General features: G+C 40.7%; 1 protein-coding gene across 4 annotated transcripts in view; it reads right to left on the bottom strand.

Annotated features, from left to right (window-relative positions):
- Positions 1-13878, bottom strand: part of Cul2 (cullin 2) — a 43908-nt gene that overhangs the window by 24490 nt on the left and 5540 nt on the right. For 2 of the 4 annotated variants that reach the window (XM_029563946.1, XM_017798375.2), the window contains exons 2-6: positions 9603-9676; positions 4942-5082; positions 2375-2477; positions 1712-1806; positions 72-177 (exon numbers count right to left, since the gene is read on the bottom strand). In XM_029563946.1, the coding sequence (XP_029419806.1) occupies positions 72-177; positions 1712-1806; positions 2375-2477; positions 4942-5060 (423 nt within the window). In that variant the 5' untranslated portion in view covers positions 5061-5082; positions 9603-9676. The remainder of the gene's footprint in view (positions 1-71; positions 178-1711; positions 1807-2374; positions 2478-4941; positions 5083-9602; positions 9677-13878) is intronic. The other 2 variants (XM_029563947.1, XM_017798376.2) reach the window with 2 other exon arrangements.

Below are 13878 nucleotides of genomic sequence, written 5' to 3'. Positions count from 1 at the left end.
CACATATACAAAATTTATTTTAGGGAAACATTAGAGTTTAAAGAATTAAAAAGAATTAAAGAATTTCTTACCTCCCCTATTTCCATAAGTGGTTCATTCATATCTACACCACCATAGCCGTACTGTAGATCGGCTTCTGTCAATTTATTCTTTTTAATAAACTGGGTATTGAGATACCTGAAAAACAAAAGCATCACTGGATACAGTTAAAAATCAGCTAAAACACATATAACTTATAATTTTAGAACATAAATATTAGGGTCATTAAGTAAGGCATATTTAGTAATAATTACAAAAGAAATTATATACAAGTTAGAGATAAAGACAAAAAGTATTTGCTTAAGTCTTTCTGCAAAGCTTACTACACCACAAGGAAGACCTTACAAAGACAATAAGAATTTCCCTACATAACTACTTACAACCTGAGGCAGGAAGATCAGTTTAATGCCAGTCTCAGGTACGGAGGGAGTTTACAGTCAGCTTGGTCTTGAACCAAGAAGGCAAAGGTGTCCCCAGTAAGCCAAGAGAACTGAGCCCTGGAAATGACACTGCCACAGGACATGGGGGAACTACAGACTACGCTGGACAGCCACATCAACTCCTCAGCTTTTCCAATGAGAACTAAAACAGTATCCCATCTGTGACCCAAGCCACCATGTACACCATGCAAATTTATCATTGTACTCATCTCAGGCCAATCACTACAAGAGTGAACTCCACAGGCACAAGAATGAGAGATGGAGGGCTGGAGAGATGGCTCAGCAGTTAAGAACATTGGCTGTTCTTGCAGAGACCCGGGTTCGAAACCCAGCATGCACATAGCAGCTAACAACTGTCTGTAACTCCAGTCCCAGGGGATCCGACCGCCTCTTCTGACCTCTGTGGGTATTCCAAGACACGGGCGCACTTACCTACATGCAGACAATACACACATACACATTTAAAAAAAAAAAAAAAAGAATGAGGAATAGGAGCTTAACACTTTGCTGTTTGTCTACTATTAGTCAATCAACAAGTTTGCTTTACTTAGCAAAATAAAGTCAAGGACAGACACCATTTTCAAAGATGGATTACATTGCTTAGTCTTACACTGCCATCCTAGCGTGTGTGTATGTGTGTGTGTATGTGTGTGTGTGTGTGTATGATTCTGAAAAAAACCCTTCAATGACACATTTCCTAGAACACATATTCTATCATACAATACACAACTGTATTTATTTTCACTATCCATGTGAAGGATTCAGACAGAACGGGCACGGGGGCTGTAAGAATACAAGGGTGTGGCAATTAACAAAAAGACCTACACAGCAGACAATGCAGGAATGAAGAGTGAAATTTAGAGCAGGGAATAAATGTGTCAGAACCAGTCATCCTGAGAAAAGAAGAAAAGTAATCCTGCCAGGTGGAACACTACCAGGGAAGACAGACAGGAAGGGAAGACCAGGAAGCTTGATGAAACTATGGTGAACTCAACCTGCCTGAAGTACAGGGAAGAGCTGTAAACTAAAAGGCACTTTAATATTATTTCCATAAGACATGAAATACTGAGGCTGGGCTTGGTGGTGCAAGCCTGTAGTTCCAACACTCGGGAGGCAGAGGCAGGAGGATCTCTGAGAGTTCAAGCCCAGCCTCGTCTACATAGTGAGTTCCAGGACAGCTGGGGCTACAGGGTCTCAAAAAGACCAAAAAAAAAAAAAAAAAGCACACTTACCTATATAAGCAGTCCATGTAGTCTGCACCCTTGCTATACTCTTCCCAATACCTATGATACATAACAAGTACTTGTTCTTCAGACTCCAGAACTCTCTAGACAGAAAATATTTTTATGTTAAGGGCACTAATCATTCTCATTACAAGCTTTGAAATGTATCAAAATTAATCCTCTGAAATAAAATATTGTGCAGCTTAGATAAGAAAGCGATTCTCTATCTAAAATAATGAATATCGGCAAGAAAAAGGCCCAAGCCAAGGCCATAATTTCAAACCCCAGTATCACAAAATAAAATAGACTATAACTGTATTCATGGATTTACTCAAACAGATTAATCTTAATTTTTTGACTTAGAGTTCTCTGTGAGATTGAGGCCAGCCTGGTTTACATATTGAGTTCCAGGTCACCATAGGCTACAGAGAGATCCTGTCTCAAAAAACCCACCACCACAACAAAACCAAACCAACCAACCAAACAAAACAAAAATTACACAACAACTATAATTGCAACAATAAATGCCTTACAGTCAAGGTATAGCCAAAGCTCACTAGCTTGTAACAGTCAAGCTAAAACAATTCAACATTATTAAACAGATCTTAAATGCTACTAGGATTCAGTGAACTAATCAAAATCTCTGGAGCTGTAAGCTATATCATCCCTTACCTTGTGCAAATGCCGAACGTGATTTTCCAAAAAGATCTTTGTTTCTGTATAAAGTCTTTCTCCAAGTGGTTCAGGATATGCCACACATAAAGCATAGATATCTCTAGTTAAATTATTAAGGATTTCACAGTCAAAACATGTGACTTAAGCTTGCCATTAAAAAAATGAAAAGTTGGGGCCGAAAAGATGGCTCCAGTGGCAGACCTGAGTTTCATTATGACACTCACACATTAGCTCTTATTTGTCCTCCTTGTCTCCCTCCCTTCCCATAGTTCTTTTCCTCAATTCAATAGTTTTATGACTTCAGGTTCTTATGTACTATTTTTCTGGAGTTCACCTAAATTTTAAAGTCCATTTTCAACTTATTATCTATCTAAAAGATACTAATCTTTCAGACACCAAAGCACCTGGAAAGACCTAAGAGCATTTTCTTTTTTTCAACCTCAAGCTCAACTGTTATTTGGTTATAGGCACTCTGGAATCTAAGGAGACCCAGTTAGAGGCCAATCTGAGTTATTAATTAGTAGAACCCTAACGAAACATGAGAAATAACTTTGTCAATTTTGATATATTCTCCCTAACTCATGTTTTGCACTAAGACAAAACTAATTCCTGTTCAAAATCAAAGCTATGAGGCAAGTGTAGTAGTTAACCTATAATCTCAGCACCAGGAAGGTGGAGGCAAGGAGGACAACCCAAGCTTCAATTTAAGACAGGCCAAGAGATAGCTCAGTAGTTAACATCAAATACTGCTCTTGCAGGACTGGAGTTCAGTTCTCAGCACCCACATTGGGCAATTCATGACCACCTGTTACTCTAGCTCCAGGGGATCCTAAGCTCTCTTCTGGCCTTTTGTGGGTACCTATACTTAGCTTAACACACACAGATGCACACACATTCACATAAATGGAAAAAATAAAGCACTTGCTGGCCATATGTGGTAGTACATTCCTTTAATCCTAGCATGTAGGAGGTAGAGGCAGGTGGATTTGAGCTCTAGCCCAGCAGCTTTATTTCAAAATAAAAAACTACTCATTGATGTTTTTCCCACAAACTAATTGTGCTTCCTGTGTGCTAGGCAAGTGCTCTACCTCTGAGCTGTATAGGCAGCCCTATTTCCTATAGCTGGGTTTAATTTCAAGTTTTTTGTTATTGTTTTTGAAACAACTGGAAGAGGGTCTCACTATGTAACACTGTTTGGCTACCACCCATGGTAAAAAAAAAAAAAAAAAAAAAAACTTAAGTCAAGGTAGAGAGCTGTTGAGAAATGACAACCGAGGTTGACTGACACAGGCCTCCAAAGGGAGGAGGACATGTACACAAAGACACATGCATATGAACAAAATTGTTTTTAACTTAGATTCCTATCAAAACAATTCAAAATTTAACTAAGAAATTTGGTATGAGCTATTCAATGGGAAAATCCATATTGATTATCCTCTAGATATATTGAGGACCAAAGAAATAGGACATTAAAAAGTTTTTCAAGGCTGGGTGTGGTGGTACATGCTTTAGTCTCAGCACTCAAGGAGGCAGAGGCAGATGGATCTCTGTGAGTTCAAGGCCAGCCTGGTCTACATAGTGAGTGAGCTCCAGGTCAGCTGGGCTACAGGGAGATCCTATTTCAAAAAGACCAAATAAATAAATAAACAAACAAATCCAAAAGAGTAACAATGAGATAGAAATAAAAACAATATTTCAAAAGAGATAGGACCTAGTGGATGGAAAGTCTGTCACTAGCACTGTGCCCTGGAGACACTGGGATTCCGGCATCTTCCTCAGTCCTTCCTGACCATCTTAAGATGAACAGCTCCTCAGTCACAGGCTAACTGTGGGGGCCTCACCATAAGCCCAAAATCAACAGGGCCCAGTTACCAGAGACTGAATCCTCCAAGACCAAGAGTCCAAACAAAGCTTTCCTCTTTATAAGTTCTGATCTCAGGAATTATTTTGCTGTAAGAGAAAGCAGACCAACACCAACACTGCTCCATGCAGTGTCTGTGTTCAGTTTCTGCCCAACTTTCACTACCTGTGGTGGAGAGCCCTTTCTAAAGAGAGCTCCATGCACACAAATCTCCTCGTCTTTCTTATGCCCTTTCTCTGCTCTATTTTTTCCCACAATTTTTACCCAATTCTTGTTATAAGAAGTGCTGCCATTACATTTTTTCCCCCTATTTAAGCTAGGCATGGCCTAGTGGCTTCCATCTACAATCCCAGCACTTGGGAGACTGAGGTAGGAAGATCTCCGTATGTTTGAAGTATGCCCGATCTAGATTGAGATCCTGTTTTGAAAAAGAAAGGGGAAAAGGTTTTGTTCACTGTGCATTTGGAATTTGGTTTACAGTTATACAACTATATTCTCAGAAAGTCTAAAGTAATGCTTAGCACATGCATTCTGAACTCACTAAATATTTGTAGAATGGGTATATTGAAAATTGATTGCCACAAGATAAAAGTAAATAAAGATATACACCAGAGGTTCTTCCATTTCCACAAGCTTAATTAAACCTATTTTCACTGTTCAACAATCCTTGTTTTAGAGCAGTTCTTGGGCCATTAAAGGATACGAGAACCGGTCGTTCCATGTTGCTCTCTCGACGTATTCTAACATAACAACAGCTTTGATAGTAGTCAGTAGCTTGTTCCATGTCTCATCAAAATCTACTACTCTTGGTTTCAAAGACATTGTGCAAGTTTAGTGTTGAAACCTGTTAATTAAAAAAGTGTTATCATGAATTCACAAGAATGGTTGTTTCTGAAATACATAATTCAGTAACATGACATAGTAAAGGAGCAGAAACAGACAATGGAACACAGTAACACTAAGCACTGGGCACCATCTCTTCATGACCACTCAAACAAATTGTGAGCAGAATGTGGTTTTGAAAGATTGATAAGCCTCATTTAGTGTGTTAAAGGAAAGAAACTGGGATGCACTTAACCAAAAAGTCCACTCCTGTCATAGGAAACAGTAATAATAGAAGGGCTTTGCCTATAAATCCTGTAGTTTGCACTCCTTGAACTGGGAAGGATTTGATACTCTTTGCTATGTAGATCGGGCAGAGATTGCCAGTCTCCATCTGCTTGGATTAAAGGAGTGTACCATCACCCAGTGCCCCAATGGGGCAAGGGAACAATACATCAGAAGGGTGTATCTTCATAGAAGATCAGTTGTAGAAAGATTAGGAAGAATACTCATTTATATTAAAATAAGCAAGAAGAGTTTTAGAATATAATACAAATGAGAGATGGCTTAGTAATTAAGAGTACTGTCTGCTCTTCCAGAGGATCCGAGTTCGGTCCCCAGCATCCACATGGCTGCTAACCACAATTGCAGGGGATCCAATGCCCTCTTCTGGGTGCACTTACATATATATGCAGGCAAAACACTCATATACATAAAAATTAATACTTTAGAAATGTTAGGTTATATGAGTTCAAATTTGTGAATAAAAGGCATGGTTCCCGCCAGGTGTGGTGGTACACACCTTTAATCCCAGCACTTGGAAAGCAGAGACGGGGATCTCTGAGTTCAAGGCCAACCTGGTCTACAAGCAAGCTCCAGGCCAGCTAGGGCTATAGGGAGACGCTGTCTCAAAAAGACTGAAAAACAAACAAAAAACCATGGCTCTAGCACAGATGGGCTTCAAGCAGAGCTAGAAGAGGCCTGGGGACTAGCAGTCAGGCTACCTTTAGGAGTTACTTCCTTTCTGAAACAAGAACTCCAATGTTACATAAACTTTGCTCAAGCTAGAATCATATCTTTCTTTACAGAAAAAGAGTGGCACACACCAGTAATCTGTTCTTGAGAGGTACAGGCAGGAGGATCAGGAGTTCAAAGTCACTCTCAACTCTCAACTATATAGCAAATTTCAAGCTGTCACCAAATAACAAAATCAAAAATAACACAATCTCTCTCATTCAGCATGACATCAAAGCAGAATGAAATTTAATGGTACAAGGCAAATCCTTTCTGGGGTGTGTTTTAAAATCCTCTCCAAGCCTGGCATGGTGCTCATGCCTTTAATCCCAGTACCCAGGAGACAGAGGCAGGCAGCTCTCTGTGAATTTGAGGCCAGCCTGCTCTCTGTAGCGAATACAGGCCAGCTGTGACCACAGGGAGGCCCTGTCTCAAAAAAGACCAAAAAATACATAAAATAAAATCCTCTCCAAAGTTTTCAAAGCTACTAATACTATCTATAAATCTAGTCAGCAGCCAAGGCTAGACAAAAATGAAACATCTTTTCTCTTGCCTCCCACCATGGGGAAAATGAGGTGTAGGGAAACAGTAATGGATGGGGGAACAAGAGAAAAGGAGGCAAGGATAAGAAGGTAAGCACACTCTCTTAGCCACAAGCAGGGGGATCCAAGGAAAAGACTCACAGAAAAGAAGAAAAAAGAGGGATGTAGTGGTGTACACCTTTCACCCCAGAATCTGGGAGGCAAGGCAGGGGGCTCTCTGCTGAGGCCAGCCTGGTCTACCTACTTCTAGCCAGAGCTACACAGTGAGATTCTGCCTCAAAAAAAGAAAGAAGATGAAGAGGAAGGAGGAGGAAAGACTAAGCCACCTACATTCAGCACCCTCTTTCTCAGGATTTTCCACTCACTGACCAAGTCCTTTCCAGAATGGATCAGCAGTGACCTCACTGAGTTGGGGTAAATGTGGCAGGAATTTGTTTCCTTAGCTCTAAATCAGGAATTTACCTATTTCTCGCTGTCCCTATTTAGCACCATATCTGTGACGGTTAATCTCAACCATCAATTTGATGAGAGGTAGTAGCATCACCTGGTAGACTTCTTGGAGAAAGTGAGCTAAGCACCAGCATTTACTCTGTTTCTGGACTGGTGCAATGTGACCAACTGCCTCATGCTCCTGTCACCAAGACTTTGCCACCACAACAGACTGTACATCTTGTGAGCCAAAATAAACACTTCCTCCCTTAAGTTGCTTATCATAACAGGGAAAGTAACTAACACAACACCCTATTCAACTATAAGGCCCCCAGTACTTCCTGAATCCATCTATTCCTGTACCATATGCAAATACCTCAGCAGAAACATTTATCAATTGAAGTTTATGTGGTGCTTCCTAGAGCCTCACACTATCTTGAGTGCATTTCTTCTTTTTGTCTTTCTGAAACAGGGTCACTACTTAGCCCAGGCTAGACTCAAACACAGTAAGGCCCCCGCCTCGGTCTTCCATGATTCCACACTCTTCTGTAGGAACTCCTTTAATCCTTATCCATAACCTGAGAGGTAGATCAGGTCTTGCTATTGTCATCAATTTCGGGATAAGAAAACAGTCACAGGGGCTGGAGTGATGGCTCAGTGGTTAAGAGCACTGGCTACTCTTGCAGAAGACCCAGGTTTTGATGACCAGCATCCACATGGATGCTAACAACCATTTATAACTCCAGTTCCAGGGGATCCAACACCCTCTCTGGCTTCCGCGGGCACTGTACAACATGGGTGCACTTAATACATGCAGGCATAATGCTCATAAAATACAAATAAAGAAATAAAAAAGGAAAGAGTTACAGAAAGATTGAAAAAGGTAAGGTCAGAGGCTCTGTTTGCTACATCAGGATTCAGCGCTGGGCCAGGTCCCTTGCCCTCAGCTCTTACACAGCCTCACTCCCATTCTCAGGGAACACTTAAATTTCCAAGGCATCACTTTAGGCTCTGAGGATAAAGTAAGTAAAAGCCCCAAAGTTTTAGGTGGGGGTGATAATTTCAGTGGTAGAGCGTTTGCCCAACAGTAGTGCAGCATATATATACACAGATAGACACACAGTCCCATAGTTCCACAGACAGACAGAGAGACAGAGGCGCGCGTGCACACACACACACACACACACACACACACACACACACACACACACAGCCCTCGGAAGGCAGAGGCAGGTGGAGCTCTGTGAACTCAAGGCCAGCCTGGTCTACATAGCCAGTTCCAGGCCAGAAAGGGCTATAAAGACCCTATCTCAAAAATGAAAAGAATCTCAAATCAAAAAGAATCTTCTAATCAAGGATAAAAATAACTTATCTAAGCAAAAAATTGACCAAGCCACTCCCATGCTTAGAGGCATTTGGTGTTTCCCACAGCAAGCAACATTCAGTTTATACTCATTTACAACTTAGTACACCAGGCTTCCATGAAATGAGCCCAGACTGAAGCAGCTTTGCAGGTCCTCAGGGAATGCTTTCCCTTGACACCATAATCTAGGCACATCTCTTCTTAAAGGTCACTGAACATGTATCCACCTGGTTCCTGTATCCTGCCTTTACCCTTAGTTTACTACTGTATCTAAAATGCTTCTCTTTTCCTTACCACTCCCATCCACCCATTCTCTTAACTCCTGAGACATAATGCCTTGAGCCTTGTCCATTTGATTTAAGAAACTTTGAGTGTCTCTCCCTTGAAGAGCCTGTGCATACATTTGGGGATAGCTTTCTTTCCTCTGTGCACCTCTTTCTCACCCTTCCTGTTTAGGCATATTAAAATGTCTTTAATAAAACCTCCAACTCTGCTTCATTAAAAACAATAAAATAAAAATAAATAAATAAATAAAAACAGGGCTGTACAGAAGGCTCAAAGGTTAAGATTATTTGCTGCTCTTAAAGAGGACCAGGGTTTGATTCCCAATGGCTCACAACTGTCTGTTACTCCAATCCCAGAGGATCCAAAAAGATGCTTTCTTTGTAAGTGGGATATACACCATGCCTGTAAATTCTAATATAAATTCTTTACAGAATCAGACTGACACTTCCCTGCTGAGACTAACAGAACTGATATAATGGGTACAATGGTAATGATGATTCATGTTTAGATGTATAAAAATTCAAGAAGGTAGATAGAGCAAGTGGACCACCAGACTACCAGCTTCATGAAACACCACAACTCTGTAAACTGAGAGCAAAAGGACGCTAAAATAAATTCTCCAATAACTAAAAACTAAGTTTACATTTACACGGAAAACAAGGATGGAAGAGAGAGGACAAAGAAATCAGAACCACCCCCACTACACTACTTCCCACCTCCTAGCTACTGGACAGCTCATAGAAACAGGGCTTCAGATGGAGCTCAGGGGTAGTACACAAACCTGGAATGTGAAACACTCTAGGTTCACTATCCAGCAAAGACACAGCATTACATCTCACTTAGCAATAGCCATATGTTCTGAAAATTAATAGACTATTTCATAGTGTGAACATCATAGAGCATACTCACAAACTAAGATGGCTATGATGTCATGGGCAATATAATCTCCAGGGGACCACCATTGCACATCAATCCATCACTGGCTGAAACATAGTTAAAGTGCATGTCTGTATGAGTTCTCCATTCTCAGTCTAATTGGGACCACAGTACTTCACATTCTCAATCAGATTATATCCCATTGAGTGCAAATCTTCATTAGCTTTCTTCTGGGTTCCACTCTTGTTTTGATGGGACTTTTAATACTTAGAACATAAGCCTAGGCCCCATGAGCACAACTGGCTCTCAAAAATACATAGGTGTGGTGAAGCATGCCTTTAATCCCAGGACTTCAGAGACAGAGTCAGCCTAGGCTACATAGTGAGTTTCAGGCTAGCATCAGTTACAGTGTGCATGTGAGACCCTCCCTCAAAAATAAAGAAAAAAAAATGGTAGGCTCTAATTGCTGCAATCTATCAAGTAAGTCAGGTGAGGGAGTGCATACCTGTAATTTACCTGTAATCATTGCACTCAGGGAGATAAAGAACATTCTGTCCTACACCAGTTGGGCATGACCCTTCAAAAAACCCAAGGAAAAGTCATTTAATTCTTGCTAGAAAACATGTCAACATTATAAATATGCATTTAAAAAAAAATTTTTTTTGAGACAAAGTCTCCCTTTAGCCCCAGCTGGCCTGGAACTCATTACCTAGACCAGGCTGGCCTTGAACTCGAAGAGATCGGCCTGCCTCTGCCTCTGGGATTAAAGGTGTGCTCCACCACACCTGGCTAAATGCTCATTTTATATTACATTTGAAAATACTTAAACTTCTTATAGTACTATTTAATGTACATGAGAAATTACAATATATAAAAGTGAATTATATTAAACATGGCTACTATATGACCCATCAAGTCCCGTTGTATGTATATAACTAAGAGATATAAAAACAAGTGTATAAAATAACTGGCACAGGAGCTTGGAGAAATGGCTCAGCCACTAAGAGCACCAGCGGCTCTTGAAGAGGACCCGGGTTTGAGTCCTAGCACCCATAAAGTGGCTAACAAGTTTAGAGCAATTTAGTGGAGATGGGTAGACCAAGGGTACAATAGCATATCATATACTGTTAAACTCTGAATTTGTCCCTGTCCTCCTCACATGGTCTAGTTACCAGCTCATATCAGACAATGTTATGCTAAGGGGGATATTTTAAACACATATATGGTTTGTGATCTGTTCACAGATATTGTCTTTTCCCTGTTGTACATAAAAGGTACTACACTGCTTACATTGTTGTGTACTTTTTTTTTTTTTCATTTAAGAGTATAAGCTAGGTGTCGTGGTGCACGTCTGTAGTCCCAGCACTTGGGAGGCAGAAGTAGGTGGATCTCTGTGAGTTCAAAGTCAGCCTTGTCTACGTAGTGAGTTCCAGGACAGCTGGGGCTACAGGGAGACCCTGCTTCAAAAAGACAAAAAAAAAAAGAGTATAGAGGACTGGCAGGTGGCTCAGTGGGTAAAGGGGCCTGACACCATATTGGACAACCTGAGTTTAATCCCCAAGACGCATGTGGTGGAGTGAATCAACTCCTGCAAGTTACCCTCTTACCACCTCAAGCCTTACTGAGGCCAAAATAGAAAATACCCAAACTTAAATTGGATGAAATTCTGTAAAATAACTGACTGCACTTATCACAAGCATGAAGGTCAAAAAAGAAGCAAAACTGTCACTAAGGGGACACAATTAAATGTCCGATCCTGGATGGAATCCTTAAATAGAACAAGGTTATAAGTGGAAAACCTGGTGAAATTCAAGATATTTACTAGTCTTGTACCAGTGTTAATTTCTTGGTTCATAGTACTGCACATCAAATCCAGAGCCTCACACATGTCAGCAAATACTCTACCACTGAGCAACAGTGCTCTTATTCCTTGAATGCGTGTGTATAGTTTTTGAGACAAGGTCTTGCTATATGGCCCAAGTTGGCCTTGAACTTGCAGAGATCCCTCCCTAATGTTGAAATTACAAGCTATGTCAGCATGTGCAAATAATTTCCATATTTCGATCACTGGGCCTGGGTTGGGTAATCTGTCAAAGAGAAAATGCCTGTTAGTAAGTATACTTCAGTCTTCCATTTTTACAAGTTTTCTGCATATCTAAAACTCTTTTTTTTTTAATCCAAAACAAAACAAAAAAATTAAAATTAAAATTTTTTTTAAAAATCCAAGTTTCTTGGGACTCAAGAGGTGGTTCAGTGGTTAAGAGCACTTGCTTTAAAAAAAATTAAAATTAAAATTAAGCCAGGCGTGGTGGCGCACTCCTTTAATCCCAGCACTTGTGAGGCAGAGGCAGGTGGATTTCTGTGAGTTCAGGCCAGCTTGGTCTACATAGTGAATTCCAGGACAGCTGGGGTTACAGGGAGACGCTGTCTCACAAAGACCAAAAAAAAAAAAAAAGAGTACTTGCTAATCTTCTAATCTTCCAGGATCCTGGTTTGGTTCTCAGCACCCACATCTGGTGACTCGTAACCACTTAAAACTCCAGCTTCAGGGCATCTGACTGGCATACACACACATAATAAAAATCTTTTTAAGTATCCTATACATTTTCGTCATCTGAATTTTTTAAAAAGGGAGAGCCAGGTATGATGGTCCATGACTTTAGCCCCAGCATACCAGAGGCAGAGGCAGGTGGATCTCTTTGAGATCAAGGCCAGCCTAGCCTACATAGTGAGTTCTAGACCAGCTGGGACGAAAGGGAGACCCTGTCTCAAAAAGATCAAATAAATAAAGGCAAGAAACACAATACATACATATGGTAATCTGAGCATTTAATTTCTTGAAAAACAACCTATATTATAACAAAGAATTAACTGAGTTAACAATTAATATTTCATATATTCTAGACTTCCAATGCATGCTGGCTGAAGATGTTGCTTTAAGCTTACAGCAAGCAGAGAAAATTATGAGCTGTCAAACTGCTTGATGAAAAGCTCTGATATATGCACAATGACTAACATTGGTAATATTGTGTTTATCTATAGAAGAAAATTCTTTGATTAACTGAAATTTCAATAGGACATTGTCACCTGCACACCTGGGAATTTATGCAGAGCATGCAATGTATTTCTTAAGTATGTCTTACACACGATCATTGGTGTTGAATGCTTTTAAAAGCACTAAGTATTTTCAATCAAAGATAATATTTATGACCTAGAAAGTGGCTGCTTTAATCTCCTGCAGAAAACAAGAAGAGTGTCAAAGCTATCAAAAGTAACAAAAAGCCACAGTGGGCTACATAGTTCTTTTTAAAAATATTTTATTTATTTTTATTTTATGTGTATGAGTGTTATGCCTGCATGTAGGTAAGTGCACCTGTGTCATGCAATGCCCGCGGAGGACAGAAGAGGCCGTCGGATCCCCTGGAACTGGAGTTACAGACAGTTGTTAGTTGCCATGTGGGTGCTGGGATTCGAACCCAGGTCTTCTGCAAGAACAGTGTTCTTAACCACTGAGCCATCTCTCCAGCCCGCTACATAGTTCTTAATGGAGCATTTTTTCAGGGGTAGGGATGTTGCTCAGTTGATAGAAGGCTGGCACATGGAAGTCATGGGTCATATGGGAAAGACATAGGCCATAAAACCAGGCCTGGCAGAGCTCATGAGGTTGAGTTTGAGGCCAACCTAGACTCATGAGACCCTGTCTCAAAACCAGCATCTCACTGGATATGGTGGTTTCCCATCTGTAATCCTAGCACTCAGGAAGCCTGGAACAATAGGAGTACTTCAGTTTGAGACCTGCCTGCCTGTCTTAAAAGACACTAAATAGAACAATCTCAAAATAGGTAGACCAATTCATATAGAAAATATCAAAGTCAAGGTATTATTCCTTGACTTTGAAAATGAGCCTGGGTTAATTCTTCAGAATACTAACACTTGGGGCTGGAGAGATGACTCAGTGGTTAAGAGCAATGGCTGCTCTTGCAGAAGACCTGGGTTCAAATCCCAACACCCACATGGTGGCTAACAACCATGGGTAACTCCAGTTCTAGAGGATCTAAAGGTCATACCTGCAATCCTGGCATTGGAGAAGCCAAGGCAGAAGGATCTAAGTCTGAGGCTAGTCTGAGCCTGAATTGTGTAGCAAGTGATTTTTCAAATAAAGAGATCGGGGCTGGAGAGATAGCTCAGCGGTCAAGAACACTGGTTGTTCTTGCAGAAGCCCTAGGTTCAAATCCCAGCACCCACATAGCAGCTAACAACTGTCTGTAACACCAGTCCCAGGGGATCCGACAGCCTGTTATGACCTCCA

Source organism: Nannospalax galili, unplaced genomic scaffold (assembly GCF_000622305.1).
Source record: "Nannospalax galili isolate Female #2095 unplaced genomic scaffold, S.galili_v1.0 scaffold1937, whole genome shotgun sequence".
NCBI lineage: Eukaryota > Metazoa > Chordata > Mammalia > Rodentia > Spalacidae > Nannospalax > Nannospalax galili.
This window is presented reverse-complemented; position numbering and strand designations above follow the sequence as displayed.